At 34.8% G+C, this 16529-nt stretch overlaps 1 protein-coding gene across 3 annotated transcripts in view; it reads left to right on the top strand.

The window, feature by feature from the left end:
* The window catches only part of LOC150086746 (uncharacterized), a 105923-nt gene that overhangs the window by 81148 nt on the left and 8246 nt on the right, over positions 1 to 16529 (top strand). For 2 of the 3 annotated variants that reach the window (XM_090371552.1, XM_090371554.1), the window contains exons 7-8: positions 2070 to 2228; positions 13118 to 13196. In XM_090371552.1, the coding sequence (XP_090227678.1) occupies positions 2070 to 2228; positions 13118 to 13196 (238 nt within the window). The remainder of the gene's footprint in view (positions 1 to 2069; positions 2229 to 13117; positions 13197 to 16529) is intronic. The other variant, XM_090371555.1, reaches the window with a different exon arrangement.

The raw sequence follows: 16529 nt of genomic DNA, 5'->3' as shown, positions 1-16529 counted from the left end.
AAAGGCTAACCTTCTATAAGTAGCCACTATTCTTTGAGAACATCCCTCATATTCATTGTTGCCATTAGCCCATCAACATCCTTACAAACAGTGAGTTCATCTTCTGATTAAAATAGAATTTATCAAAGTCTTTATTTCGATTAAGAAATGTTGTCACTTTCGCAGAATGATCTAGAAGGTTCCACTGTTATAGCCTCAAGGGCAAAAACTCTACCTTATAACCCTACCGCAGTTCGAGATTCCCGATGAGGTCATTAAGCTCACTTTTCGTGATCTTATGTAGTTCAAAAGGATAAAAGTTTGGACAAAATGGTGAATCCCTCAATGTAGATTTCTGCTGTACTTATTTGTGTATATCAAGTTGATGTTCATTGGTATCTTCATTAGAGTGTACAGAAAAATGGTTGGGCAGTTCAGAAATAGGTAATACTTCACCATGAGGCACGGGATGGATTGCAGATGGTATGTTTGGGTATGTCACTGTCTACTTTTCTTCATTATCATCCCTTTTCTAATAGCACCATACAGAAGTAACAGTCTGTAATATGATTTGTTGGCTCCCTCCATATCATGGATACTTCGAAAGGCATAAAACATCCCTTTCGATTCACCCATTCATTGAGGTTTGATGAACAATTAGTGCAGAATATGTGTGGAGCCCAGTTCTTGTCACCTACTTTACACCTGAATTACAAGAAGTAGGCCTTTTTTATGGCTCAAGTTAAGGGACACTTTCTTGAAGCTAACGTGACTTCTCCACATTCGTAACAGAAGTCATCCAGACTATTCACACAATTACTGGGCATATCAATCTTACACAACACAAATGCTGTGTAAAAAGCAGGAATCTCACAGGGAACAATTGTTAGCTGAGAACAAATCACCTGGTACCTAGCCATATTCGAGGATTACCGAAACAGAGTTGAAGACTCATTTCAGCCGACAACTTATACATGATGCAGAGCAAGGTGACAGTTGCCGATCACATGATAAGAGCATGGAGATAAAGAAACTGTGGTGTTGCCATGCATTTTGCTGAAAGCCGTAGTTGATAATGCAGAGTAACTCACTAATACGAGACTTCAACTGTAATTTGAAAACAAGATCCAATCAAAATGTGATTTTTAATATGATTTTTGTGTTCAGTGGCATGAAATTAGTCAAGATTGGGTATTTTCATTTTCGCAACATTTTACGTGCTGAGCAGTGTCATTACTGTTGTTCAATATGTTAGACCAGTGTTTCTCAATCTTTTTACTTTCGTGGCACATTTTCCAAAGAAGAAAAATTTCGCGGCACACCTACGTAGTCATAGAAGAAGAAATTTCTAAATTTCGCGGCACACTTGGAAAATTTTGCGGCACACTTGGAAAATTTTGCGGCACACCCTTTGAGAAACACTGTGTTAGACCATGAAGTGTGGAGAATCTTTATCATCTGGGATAATATGCATTTTGGTATGCCTTCAAGAATCAGATGATTGGGAATTAGACCATATGCTAGATGAATGCTGTTAACTAAAATCATATAAAGTTGTGATATTGCATAACATATCTGGTAAAACTGTTCAAACAGTTTGGTATTTAAATCTTTGTTCCTGTTTAAATTCCTGGAGTTCTGCAGTAAGAAAACTCCAAATTAACTGCAGTTTCTCTTTTGAAATTTTTATCAGTAATATTTATTGTCTTCATGTGGAATTTTCTTTTGTCACATTTTTGTTTTGTTCTTTTGTGTAAATTATGAAGGAAATAATTGACCAGAGTTTACAACTTGTGGGTACTCAATTATGACTTCAGTTAAAAGGTAACCAATATTTTGAATTATAAATTGCCATAAATCTTCATGAGAGTAATCAAGTAAAGTAACATGTATTTTGTTCATAAAGAGCCAAAAATAGGCTGATTTTGAAGAGAACTCCAAATTAACTGCAGTTTCTCTTTTGAAATTCTTATCAGTAATATTTATTGCTGATAAGAATTTCAAAAATTCTTCCTTTCAAAAATGAAATAAATATGTTTTTTTGATATTTCTGTTCATAATGTTTATGATGAATATTAATAAATAAATAGGCTAATGTAAATGAAGTGGATGTATTAGGAAGAAATTCTCTTCACCTGGCTTCTCAGGCTGGAATGCTTGAATCTGTGAGATACTTCATTAAAAATCATTACTTAGATGTCAACAGCAGAAGTTCTGATGGGCAGACTGCACTACATTTTGCTGCTAAGGTAAGGGTATTTTTTTGGCAGTTTTCTTAATTTAAGATATTGTTTAAATTTCAAACATTTTTAAATAAATTGAACTTTGTTACTTTATTTTCTTAATACCCTCATTCTTTTCTTATTCCCAGGAGTTATATACCACAAAGATGGTAGTTTGTGCCTGTGCACGTTGTCTGTAGAAAATATGGAACCGGCCCAAAGGAGCCACAGGAACCTCATTTAGTACATTCATTCATCTATAAGGAGCTGCATAACCTTCTTTAGTTCAGTAGTATGGCAGTTGCATATAGTCACCAGTGTGAAATGAACACTATTCAGTGTTCCTGATATTCATGAACTCTAGAACAGTGGCAGAAGTAGTGAGGATCTCATCGCATACTGTTTTGTTTAGGCATTGAGGTTTCCTAGAAGGTGTTTTCTATCAGAGTGTTTTGTTTAGGCATTGAGATTTCCTAGAAGGTGTTTCCTGTCAGAGTGCATTATCTCAACCATGAAGCTTGGTAGAGGTAGCTTGATGGTATGTGCTGTTTCAGTTGGTTCATACCTGATCCATTGTGTTATGCCTGAAATTGTGAAATCTAGATTATTTGCTACGTAAACTGTGGCAGTACTGCAGGAATGGACACATGTCACTATCAACAGTGCTTGCCAGCTGTCAGCAGCTCTGACAGCTGGCAAGCAGCTGTTAGAGCTGCTTGGCAGGAAGAATGAGCATGGATGTTGGTCAGTACTTATTAGCAATTCACGTGAAGTATACCCAGGAGGGTTTGAAGAAGAGTTTGTTACTGTGTTGCTATGATATTTTACTGCTTTAAATACACAAACTAAGGACTGTATAATACTTATTAATATTATACAATCCTTTATATAAGAAAAAGATAAGAGTAAAAGCTTTTTTTGTAGTGGCAAAAAAGCACTATTTACCTTCATAATGGATTTCTTGTTATTATGCTGGAATTTATGGGTTGGTCACTCACACACTAGCAAGACTTTTGTAGTAGATTTATTTGATGACTGTTTTCTTCAGCAGCATGTGAGAGGCAACAAGAAGAAGCAGTATTCTTGATTTGGTTATCAGCTATGAAGAATCACAGCTCATATTTTATCTGCAGGTAAAAGACATACTGGATGGCAATGATTAGAGTGTGCCTATGTGGGATTTATTTTAAGAGAACTATTGTCAAGCGTAATGGAAGGGCTCTTGTAAGGGAGACTGTATTGGCCTCAGACAGTTTTTAATTCTGTGCAATGGGATCAATCAATGAAGTTAATATCAAATTCCAAATGGTAGGCATTTGGGGAAGTAATTATAAAAGCTACTAGGCTTTTCATACCAATGAAGAAATATGGTTTAAGGCTTAGACCTAAATGGATATCAGATGAACTATTGAGACAAATTGCAGAGAAGAAAAATGCATGGGATGCATATAAATTATTAGGTGATACCAGTGGTGAGCTGTGAATATTTTAACAATGGGCTCGCAGTTTTGCCAACTTTTTGATATGAAACATCCTTGGGGATTCCTGTGGCGGATGACGCCACTTCTGTGACATCATCCGCGACAGGAATTCCCAAGGCAGGCTTCCGCCAGAAACACTTCCCACATTCACACTACTAGCCTGCGCTTACTAGTAGCGTGAGTAGAATGCGTGACGCATTTTTTATAATGGTATGATATCTGGAGTCAGTCTGGTCATCATGCCCCCCCTCTTTATGATGATACCTGGATACGATAGTATCTCGAGTCCTAATTTTTTAGAATTTTTCAAGAGTATAACACCACAATCATACTTCCTGAAATAAGTATGATTGCAACAATACAAATATTTGTCAACAATTTATTTTTTTGTCTCACATTTTCGTAACATTCCATTGTTATGTTCCCCAAACAGCTGCATATGTTGTTTCAACTACAAGTTCAGTACTTCATTCGATGCTGTTTTCTAGACATTTAGATACGTTGCAATCGCAGGTACACATCAATTACTTTTGTTATCATAAATCCATTGTATCTTGTCTTGCAGAAATTATAAAAGTTTGTGAATATTCAATAAAATATTTACAATACAAAAGTTCTATTATTTCATAATCAATATCCAAATCAAAATACCTAAAAGAAACGCGAAGGATTCACATAAAATCATCTACCGCGCGCCACTTTTTTATTTCTCTCTCTCTCTCTCTTTTAATATTGCGAATAAAAAATAACATGAAATATTTCCCATGTCACAAATAACACAAAAACTATCACAAAGCATTCCACAATATAAAAACAAATATTACATAAAAAACAAACTTTTCTAGAAAAGGTACACAATAATCACAGATTACATAAAAAAAATTATTATACAAATATTCAAGAAAATTTTATTCTAAAAATTGCCATATAGAATTTATTTCTTTATTAATATTTTTTATTGATCTTCTGCTTTGCTCAATAGCTGAGTGATGATTACAGAGGAATGATTTGACATTCTTCTCTTCCTTGGTGATTCCCTTTTATTTCTCTCTCTCTCTCTCTCTCTCTCTCTCTCTCTCTCTCTCTCTCTCTCTCTCTCTCGGGGTAGTTCAGAAATTTTTTTTTTTTTTTTTTGGCTGGTGCAGCATAAGCCTCGTGCTTCCTTGCACCACCATCATCATCATCATCATCATCATCATCAGCCATTTTCAATCCACTGCAGGATGAAGGCCTCTCCAGCAACTTTCCAGTTCCTTCTGTTTTGAGCACTGGCCATCCATTTACTACTCAAAAACTCATGAATTTCATCTATCCATCTCCGCCTTTGTCTTCCAGGTTTTCTTCTAGCTCCTCTTGGGTACCATTCTGTTATTTTCTTAGTCCATCTGTCATCATGTCTTCGAGCTATGTGTCCTGCCCAAGACCATTTTAGTTCTTTAGTTTTGATAAGAATGTCCTTTACTTGAGTTTGCTGCCTAATCCATGTGTTTCTCTTCTTATGTAACAGTCTGATTCCCAATATAATTCGTTCCATTCTTCGCTGTGTAGTTCTTAGCTTCTCTTCCATTCTTTTGGTGAGTGCCCAAGTTTCACTTCCATAAGTCATGGTGGAGAGTATGCATTGATTCATTATTTTACGTTTCAGACAAACTGGGATATTGCTCTTCAGTATGTGACTATATTTCCTGAATGCTATCCATCCAAAATTTATTCTTCTCTTGACTTCCAGCCATTTATCATTATTACAGCTAATAACTTGTCCCAGATAAGTATATGACTCCACCTTTTCAATTACTGCTCCTTCAATCATTATTTCCCTTTCCGTGGCATACTTGTTCATCATTACTTTTGTTTTAGCCATATTCATCTTTAGTCCAAAATCCTTACTAACTGTGCATAACTGATTAAGATTTTCCTCTAATTCTTTGGGATCGTGGCTTATGACCACAATGTCATCTGCAAATCGTAAATGGTTCAGGTACTCTCCGTTCACATTGACTCCTTTCTGCGACCAGTCTAATCTTCTGAAAGCTTCCTCAAAGGCAGCAGTAAACAGCTTCGGAGATATTGTGTCTCCTTGTCGAACTCCTTTCTCAATTTTAAATTTGCTACTGTCTTTGTCTAGTCTAATAAAGGATGTAGCACTCTCATATATTTTCTTCAAAATCATAATATATGGAGTATCTATGCCTTGTCTTTCCAGTGCCCGAAACATTGCCGTATCCTGTATGGAGTCAAATGCCTTTTCATAGTCCACAAATGCCAGGCATAAATGGTGTTTTATATTCATTTGCTTTCTCCATTAGCTGTGATATTACGTGAAGGTGATCCATAGTTGAGAATCCTGTCCTAAAGCCAGCTTGCTCTTTCGGTTGATTCTCATCAAGTATTCTTTCTAATCTGTTAGTAATGACCCTTGTGAACAACTTGTAGATATGGGATAACAAGCTAATTGGTCTATAATTTCCAATTTCTGATTTATCTCCTTTCTTATGCAGCAAAACTATGATTGCATTATTCCACTGCTTAGGCATCACACCTTTTCTAATGCACTTTGTGAAGAGCCTTGCCAGTTTTTGTGTTATGTCTCTTCCTCCCAATTTTAACAACTCTACAGTAACTTCATCTTCCCCCGGGGCTTTCCGATTCTTCATTTTCTTCAATGCATGTTCTACCTCATCAGGAAGAATATCGGGTATGTCGTATGTGTTGCTACTTTGCAATCCATCTTCCCCACTGCTGGTATCATTCCCTCGCTCCTTGTATAATTCTCTATAGTAGTCTTCTGCTATTTGAATTATGCCTTCTCTGCTGTTTATAAGTACACCATCACTATTCTTCAGTTTCAGTATCATTTGTCTTTCTGTATTACTGCTCATGGCTGCTTATTTAAATCCTTTGTTTTCCCTTAATGCTTGTTCTACTTTTCTTGTGTTAAATCTTCTTATGTCCTCTCTGAGTCTCTTTCTAATGGCTTTGCATAACTCAGTATACTCAATTTTCTCCCTGTCAGTGTTTTTCTTGCTCTTCATTTGTCGTCTTTGGTTCATCATGACAAGTGTTTCTTGACTAATTTTTTCTTCTTTGGATTTCTGTTTCCCTATAGGTTTCTTGGGCTTTATCACTTTAAGAAAGTTGTAATATTCCTCGTCGATATCTTGGTCCTGAGTAGTCTGCAGAAGCTCAAACGTGTTTGCTTTTTCTCCTCCTCTGTTATTTCAAAGACCTTTGTATTATTTACTCGAGTCAGTTTTTTTCCTTTCCTTTCCTACATCTATATCAAGTGTACATCTTACCATTCTGTGATCACTTCCAACATTTACCTTATTCAGGACGGTAACATCATTCACAATATATCTTCTGTTAGTGAGGATGAAGTCTATTTCATTAGTTGTTAATCCATTTGGACTCTTCCATGTCCACTTTCTGTTCACCCTTTTCTTGAAAAAAGTGTTCATTACTGACATTCCTTGAGATTCTGCACCATATGGCTAATAATAATAATGATCCGGATAAAATTGAAGCAATAGTTTTCCATTTAGATGTGTGATCAACATAATCTGCAATGTGTTTAATTGTCAACATTATTCATTCATTTATACCAGGGTTGGTCAGGAGCGGGAGTGCTCTTTGAGTACACCGGGGTTCAAGCCCCTGACTGCTGAATATGGTCGATCTGCCAACCTGCACTGGACCAACGTGGCAGATTATGGTCCATTTCCCTCAGCATGAATTGTTGAGGAGGCTTCCATCCTGCAGTTGGTTGATAATGGCTGCACTTTTTTTTTTTTTGCCAATGAGTCGATCATGATCTACCAGTCGATCGCGGATTTAATTTCGGTCAATCACGACGAATTTTAAATATACAGTCATCCCTCGATTTGTGCACCTTGTGCAATGAAATTTTTGAGATGGTAGATTGCGGCACATTTTGAAGGAAAAAAGTAGATCGCATCATAAATTAAGTTGGCCACTCCTGATTTATACAATATTATTCATTACGCTGAAAGCACTGCTAATCACAGTGGTTTCAAAGATATTTCTGGCTTTTGTAATTGAAGAGGGAATTTCACTCGATTTTAAAGATAAACTCTCTTCGACAAAATCTGTAAAATCATTAATTTTTATTTTATATTTTATCAGAAAACTTAAATTTCTTATTCGTTTTTCACTGTCTTGCCACAGAGACGAAATTTCTTTCATATTCCACGATTCCAGGTAGTATATGTTTAAAATTTCTTTCAATTCCTCATTGTCAATAGCATCATTATTTTCTTTATTTAATTTAAAATTACTCTGTTGCATTAATAACTTATCCTTAATAACGTATCACAAGGTAATTTTTTAAATGTGTTCTTACTTTCCATTCCTTCAAATTCTTTCAACTTCAAGATGCTCTCAATTGTAGCTTCAGAATTGGAGAAATTTTTCAAATTAGCGATAGCATTGATAGTTAGAATGATTAATTTATCTGCTTTTACCATAGTGATTCTGTAAAGCTTCTGAAAGGTAAGAGAGCTCCTGCAGATGTCGATCTTTAGTGCTAAATCGTTAAGAAATTCCAGATTGAAAAGTCAGTTTAATAATCCAGAATATTTAATTAACTTTCTGATTCAAAATGTTTGCACAAAGCGGGATAATTCCTCCAACCCTCAATTGCCGTCCGTAAGCTACAAGCTGCCCATTGTGGCCCGAACACACGACCAATCTTTATAGTGTCGACATCAAGTTCTTTAGCAATCATCCTTAACTCACACTGGTTTTTTAGAGAATTTTCTTCACAGTGAAAGCCTCAACATGGTTTCCAAATCTGCCAACACTTTCATCTTCGGAAAGTTTACTTAATATCTTAGTTGCCTCATCTCTGCCCAACGTTGCTACTATCACTAGTTCTTTGAATACTGTGCAAAATATGGGAATCACTCAGATATTCAGCTACTGTGACCATGTAAACATAGATGGAGAAATTTACTGAAACGCGTGGATTACTCACTTCCATAGGTTTTATGGACACCATTAATGTTGTGGGATGGTAATCCCTTTCACCCTTAATTTGTGCTTTCTAATTACCTAAAGGACATAGGTGATGACAATGCGCACAAAGTTGTCTGTTATAATCTGTTTGTTCTACGGAAATTATTTTAAACGTTTCTGTAGAAACCAAGGGGATTTTAAAAAAAATTCCCTATGAAGAAGTTCATTAAACAGAGGTCCGATTGTAATTAACTGAAAAATTAAGCAATTTTAAAATACATAACTGGTCGATTGTGCCATTAAAATGCTGGGGACGGGGCCCCGCTTGCCCTACCATAGTTCTGGCTCTAGATACTCAATAATTAAATTCAGGATTTCATTTGTAAAATAAATAATCGCTTCAACAATGGGCTCGCAAATTTTCAAAAAAAATAACAATGGGCTCTCGCAAGCTCATGCAAGCCCACTATAGCTCACCACTGGGTGATATAGAAGCCTACAGTACTTATAAATTAGTCTGTAATCATGTTACAAAGCAAATACGGCAAGCTAAGGCAGATTATGAGAAGTCTCTGGCATAGAATGCAATTGTTATCACCTGTGATTCTTCATACATTAAGAATCTGCAGGTAAAAGACTCTTGGCTGGCAATAATGAGAGTGTGCCTATGTGGGATTTACTTTTCTATGCTTATATTAACGGAAGAAGGAATAGGTTGAATCACATTGAGGCACTTAATGTCAATGGGCTATCTGTTAATGACCCTGCTCAGGTTGCTAAGAAATTGAATAGGTATTTTGCATCTACATTTGCAAATGAGGAATTCTTTAGGAGAGAGGATGCCAGAAGTTTATCATACTTTAATGGAGAGCTAAATGATTTTGGGATAACTGAATGGAAAGTGGATGAGAAACTGTTGAAGCTACACATAAAAAAGGCACCTGGAGTTATAATTAGTTATAATTATGAGAGCATCCTTGGATTTAGGGAGGTGCCTATTACAGTTGATACAAGATGCTCCATTTCAAGTGCAATGGCTGACAATGTTTGTTGTTCACCTTCGTGTTTTCTAATAATTTTTAACTTTTTTCAAGGGTAATTGCAGACTTCTTCCTCTTAACTTTACTGTTACTGCCCTTGTTAAAATCATTCTTACACTTTGATGTCATGGCTGAAGGGTAATTTTAACAAAATTCCAAAAACTTTTAAGATTTTGAGCAAGTAACAGAAATAATTTACATACTTACGTGAGAGGGGAAGCAGGACAATGAAAAATGTGTGAATGTACTAAGTACCGAATGGGAAGCATGTATTCTTCCATGTCCATGAAGGTAGAAACTTAGACCAGTGATTTATTTATTTATGAATTTATTTGTAAAAGAATAAGAGAAGTTTACCTCAATATGATATACAGAACACTTCCATATGATACTCTCCAGAAATTATAACGAAAACAATTAAAAAATTGAAAATCTTACATTATAGTAAGAAATAATTAACAATAATTAAAAATCAAATGAGCACAATTAAAAATCAATTTAACACAATTAAAAAGTAAGTAAAAAATGAATTTAACTTGAAAAAAATTGCAAAACGATTTTCCTTCCTGAAGCTGACAATGCTTTTTGACCATATGTTGTGATCACAGGAATGAAAATTACCAAATAGGGGTGAGATTCTTAAGTAGGGATTATTTGTCTTCATGCATGCATGTAAAGGACCACGAGTCGGAGATTAGATATGGTCAGCGAACATTAACAGAGTTTTCATGTACCATATTTCCCCATGTATAAGACGCACCTTAATTTTGGGGCCCGAAATTTGAAAAAAAATGTATTACATAAAGTTATTGAACTCAAGTTTTATTCATCATAAAATTCGTACAACTCCTCATAACTTGAATTTAGCACTGTATGAAAATCTTTTCTGAGCCATTTCTGGGCAGAACGTGGCAAAACGTAACCTAATATACCGGTAACAAGTGCAAAACAATGAGCGCAAAGACAACAAGTGCGAAAAAGCGGGAAATGCAAGTAAAAAAATCTATAACCATTGTATAAGACGCACCCAGTTTTTTGACCCCAAAATTTTTCGAAAAAAGGTGCGTCTTATACATGGGGAAATACGGTAATTTAATTTTGATGGTTTCTGCAATTAATAGTTTCATATAATTACGTTGGACACTAAGTATTTTGGCCTCATTAAATAAAAAAGTATGTTTTTCATTAATGGCATGAAAGGCTAATTCTGACGCTGCTGAACAAGAAGCACGAACTGAGGCCGCGTGTTGATTAACGTGAAAATTCAGAGGAAACCACATAGAACCCTAATAAGATGAGTTGCAATCACCGCAAGAAATGTCATATACAAGGTCATTTATTTGTGTTGCAAATGAGAAAAGGACTGAGCGATTGTTCAGTATAGTGTGTAATTTCCATATTGGCCTGGCCACAATTTTAAATTCGGTATCTTTAAAGAATCTGTTAAGCTGTTTGTGCCACTGTTCAACATATGGGACAGAAATAAAGTATTTTTTGATATTACTATTGTAATATCAAAAAAGCCCAAAGCAGATTTCGTCATTGAATATTTATAGGCATTTAGAAATTGATTAAAGATAATCGATCTTTTGTAGGTGAACGGGTGATAGCTGTTATAATGTAGAAGCATACTGGTGTTTGTAGGTTTTCGATAGATGTTAAATTGGATTTTATTTGCATCCCGAGTAAGTGTTAAATTTAGAAAATTTAATGACTTAGTATCCATATTCTCCCTCTCCAATGTAAACTTTAGTCTGGAATGAATATTATTAAAAGAACATAAAAATGTCTTGGATAGTGCTACTATCGGTAATGACTAGAACATTGTCTAAATATCTCCCTTAGTATGTGATACGGAGTAGAAAAGGCATCAAATGTATATGTTCAATCGTTGAGAGATAGATCTCCGATATTAGGCCGCTCAGGCTTAATCTCATTGGCAAACCAAAAATTTGTTTGTATACTTTGTCTCAAAAGGTGATATACTTGGCTTCAACTAAGGGTTTAATTAAGTGAAAAATTTCCTTAATAGGAAGCTTTGTATAATTAAGCTTCGTATAATTAATTCCGTCGAATATTTATAAGCATTGAGAAATTGATTAAAGATGATCGGTCTTTTATAGGTGAACGGGTGATAGCTATTATAATGCAGAAGCATACCGGTGTTTGCTATAAGCTAACCTAATTGATATTTTAGCTATAAGCTAACCTAATTGACCTTATCTTTAATCAATTTCTCAATGCTTATAAATATTAAACGACGGAATCTGCTTTGGGATCAGAAATACAAATATTAACCAGCAGATTCTTAAACAGGGGTTACCCACTTGCTACAATAGACAGAATTAGGGTACAAGCTAAGGATAGAGTACAAAAAAATACACCAACCAACAATAGTAATATCAAAAAATACTTTATTTCTGTCCCATATGTTGAACAGTAGCACAAACAACTTAACAGATTCTTTAAAGATACCGAATTTAAAATTGTAGCCAGGCCAATAGAAATTACATGCTATACTGAACAATCACTCAGTCCTTTCCTCGTTTGCAAAACAAATAAATGATTTGTTTTGCGAACTGTATGCAACATTTCTTGCAGTAATTGCAACTCGTCTTATCAAGGTTCTACGCGGTTTCCTCTGAATTTTTGTGTTAATCACCCAGCGGCCTCAGTTCGTGTTTCTCGTTCAGCAGCGTCAGAATTAGCCTTTCATGCTGTTAATGAAAAACATACTATTTTATTTAATGATTCCAAAATACTTAGTGTCCAATGTAATTATAAGAGACTATTAACAGAAACCGTCGAAATTAAATTACATGAGAATTCTGTTAATGTTCACCAGCAATATCCAATCTCTGACTCATGGTCCTTTATGCACATGTGCGAAGACAGATAATCCCTATTTAAGTTCCATGCTCACCCCTATTTGGTAATTTTCATTTCTGTGATCACAACATATGGTTGGAAAGCATTGTCAGCTTCAGGAAGGAAAATTGTTTTGCAATTTTTTACTTAATTTTTACTTGTGTTCATTTGATTTTTAATTATTGTTAATTATTTCTTACTGTAATGTAAGATTTTTGATTTTTTAATAGTTTTTGTTTTAATTTCTGGAGAATATGATACGTAGAACACTTCCGTATGAAAGTGTTCTACGTATCGTATTGAGGTAAACTTCTCTTATTCTTTTACAAATATTGATATCAACGTAGAACGTTTTGAGCATTATAGCCCTGGTTCATATTATGAATTTATGTATGTTGTCGTGTGTGTGTTTTTTATTTTTTCTTGTCAGGTCAAATTGGCTTGTTGCGACATATGCATATGGTCAATAATAAACTCATTATCAGAACATCTTCTATCTACCTCTTCTAAAAAGCAAACAGTGATTTCAGTTAAACATTGAATATTTTTCCAGGAAGGACATGTGAATGTCATAAAGGAGCTGCTTCAGCTAAATGTTGACCCAATCACCCAAGACAAGAAAGGACGGACAGGTATTTTATCAAGGGATTAATCTATTTCTGTACAAGCTAATGTTATTCAAGCCAATTATGTTTTATAAATGACTAGCAGTGGTATTGCATATATAAGAAAGTGGACAAAAATAAGGAAATTATTGAAAAACTAAGTAAAATATTATCCAAGTATTATTTGCTTGTACCTTCTAAATATTATTCTGATCTGTAATAACTGTCTATTGAAGCTTTCAGGTACTTAGTCCCATAACCTCAATGTCATATCCACCAGCTTTTTATGCTTTCTTGTCAGATTGAGATATTTACTTGTAAGATTGTTAGAGAGGATCTCATTATATCATCTGCATTGGTGGGAAAAAAATGGCTGTCGGCTAGTACTGTATATTTGTTTTGGTTTGTTTCTATGGTCTCTTTTGCCTTAATCACCTGGAATAGAATACACAAAGGATATTTCATATAAACTTAGATAAAAAGGCAGTTATACTGGGTTTTCACTGGAGAACAGTAAATTTGTTAGAATCCAAAAAGGGCAGATAGTGAAGAAAAAAAAGTCAGTAAACAGTTGTGTGTTATAGTAGAGAAAAAAGCCAGTAAAGAGTTTTGTGCATTATGATCCACTTATCAAAATACATTTGAAACCATTTGGCTAATAGTATAAGCATTTTACGTTTAAAAATAACCTACAAATCTGTTGCATAAATATGAACTACTGAAATTTTATTGCCTATTATTCTCTTTAATGCAATCTACTTGTATGGTATTTTTTTTGGTCATTAATAACATATTTAATCTTATTATATTTGCTAAATGGTTTAATTTGTATTTTGAAAAGTAGATCCTAGTACACAGTTCCCTCATAGGCTTTCTTTTTTTCCTATATTTTTAATTTTGATATTTTGACAATTTTTTTTTTTTTTTTTTGTGCCAGTACAGTCAGTAAAAGTAGTGCAGACTCAGGCCAAACTTTTTTATCAGAAATAATTTTTATTATCTGAACAGTTTTCCCATTGATGCTTTTTAGGGTCTGTAGTCTAACAAAGGAACCTTACAATGTCACTCTGTTGTCTGTCTATCCATCCATCTGACACAGCATTGTTTCTGTGGAACGACTCAACCTATTGACTTGAAATTTTGCATGGGTTTTTACGTCATATGGGCCAACATAATGCCATATTGATCGTTGTTGACAAAAATTTGTCTGAGAAATGGGGGGGTAAAATGTGGGGGAACAAAAATGTTGCCAACAACCTATAGCTTATTATACACTGTTGGAAATAGCTCAACGAGTAGGTTTAAAATTAAAAATGGCGGCAGAAGACAGGAAAATGTGAGTAATTTTCGCATCCCCCTCTCTATTTTCATTGCTAATGGAGCTAAAAATTTAAAAATCACATTAGTTATGTGTTATTCAATGCTTATTGAATAACACATTGAAATCTATCATTTACTTTTTGTATTAAAATAAAAAAAAAAACAATTTTTTATTGCACTTGGATAGTATGCTTTTTTGTACTGAGTAACTCTCCTTTTGGTGACAGAAAGGTTGCTAAATAGTTAGTTAATAATTCTATAAAGGTCATTTATAAATTTTGCGATGAGAACTATTTTTTAACAATTTTCAAAGCTGGAGTTATCCCATCAAGGAGGTATTCAGAGAGCCAGTGTTGATGCGGTGGTGGTGGGGAGGCACCTATGCGGAGAGTTTCACGGCCCTCACCTGCCAGTCGCTTCTCCGCCAAGACTTTAATCACTTCTCCAGGAAGAAGTCAGAGTCACTTCTCCCACCCTTGTCATTCACAAGAACTGGAGAAGACTCAAATAGACTAACATTTTCGTTAGTTCTTCAGTTTTAGGCCAAGTCGGGGTACTAGAAACTTTTTTCAGTTACCATAAAGCTCTCTATTTGAGATACTACACTAATGACCATTTGTGACTATGGACCCTTCATCCTGAGTGCCCGGCACTCAATAGTTGACTGATTTATTTTTTCATAAAATAAACAGCTTTGCACTTATTTGCTTGTACAAGTTTGTTTGAAACACCCTTTATGTAAAATCTGTTAAAAACATTTGAAACCAAATATTATATAATAATATTAAATTAATCATTAAAATAGCACAGTTGAACATCCACAGATCACAGTGTCCCCTCCATCATGGCACTAACCAAAAGTTATTTGAAACTGATATTTAGCATTAGTATGGAACAAGCTTGTACAGCATACACCAAAGTATAGCAAAAAAATTATACACCAGAAGAAAACCAAACTGCTGTCATCATTTGTCCATCTCTAATAATTTGTCTTAATGCTTCCTTAAATTTATTCAAACTATGCACTTTCACATTGCCAGATGGAAAAAAAAAAAAGTTTCTTCCGACAATCAGTTAATCCCTGGCTGAAAGCAAATTTTTGTACATCTGTTCTGCAACCATCATTTTCCAATTTAAATTTAATCCTCTTATATGCATGCATCATCCAAGAAAGAGGATATCCTCAGCATTTAGTTTACTCAATCCATTTAAATCCTTAAACATGTCAATCAGGTCTCCTTGCAGATGCCTAGTTTCCAAATACTAGTTTCCAAGTCTTTATTTTTATCTTTGTTTTATTCGTTCTTTTTTTTTTTTTTTTTTTGGCTGTTGCAGCATAAGCCATAGGCTTTCTTGCACCATGCGGCCATTACTAATACTAATACTTTCTTGGCAAGAATGCTCTTTTGTGCTTCAGATTAATCATGTTGCTCTTCTTTGCAGAATTTTCAACTGATATACAACCTTTCTAAAATGAGGCTTGTGGACCAGTATGCAGTACTCAAGGTACATATTTTTAAAAATTTATTTATTGTACCTGGCATCCCCACCACTAATCACAATACTGTACAGATATTTACAGCCTTGCATCACTAATTCCTGTTCCATTACAAGATATTTAAGTTCTGCACTTCATGTTCCCGCACAATTATAAGACATTGAAGAGCTGCAGTTCATATAAAATGAATTTGTAGTCTCTGCTACGGAAAGTACCTTAGTGAGAAATTGCCGTCAGTGCATACAATTTCAATGTAATGTCCAGTCTGAGAAAGAACAGTCTTTTTAATAAATGAAATATTACCCGGAAAGCTGAATTCCACACCAACGAACTATTCTTATCAATAAATTGCAGTCAGGCCGGTAAAGTATTCTCATCAGTAAATTATAGTTAGAAAATGAACACAGATCTATTGCAAATGCATCAACTTCATAAGCATTGAAATATGTTTAGTTAGAGGTTGACGTTTCCAGTCGACTCGTCGAGTACACTGACTTAAAAGGCCAATTAGGGATGAAATGCACAACCTAAATCACCCATCC

The sequence above is a fragment of the Mastigoproctus giganteus genome, chromosome 4, assembly GCF_048544385.1.
Source record: "Mastigoproctus giganteus isolate SK-2022 chromosome 4, ASM4854438v1, whole genome shotgun sequence".
In the NCBI taxonomy this organism is placed as follows: Eukaryota; Metazoa; Arthropoda; class Arachnida; order Uropygi; family Thelyphonidae; genus Mastigoproctus; species Mastigoproctus giganteus.
The sequence above is the reverse complement of the archived record's forward strand: the minus strand, read 5'-3'. Positions and strand labels throughout refer to the sequence as shown.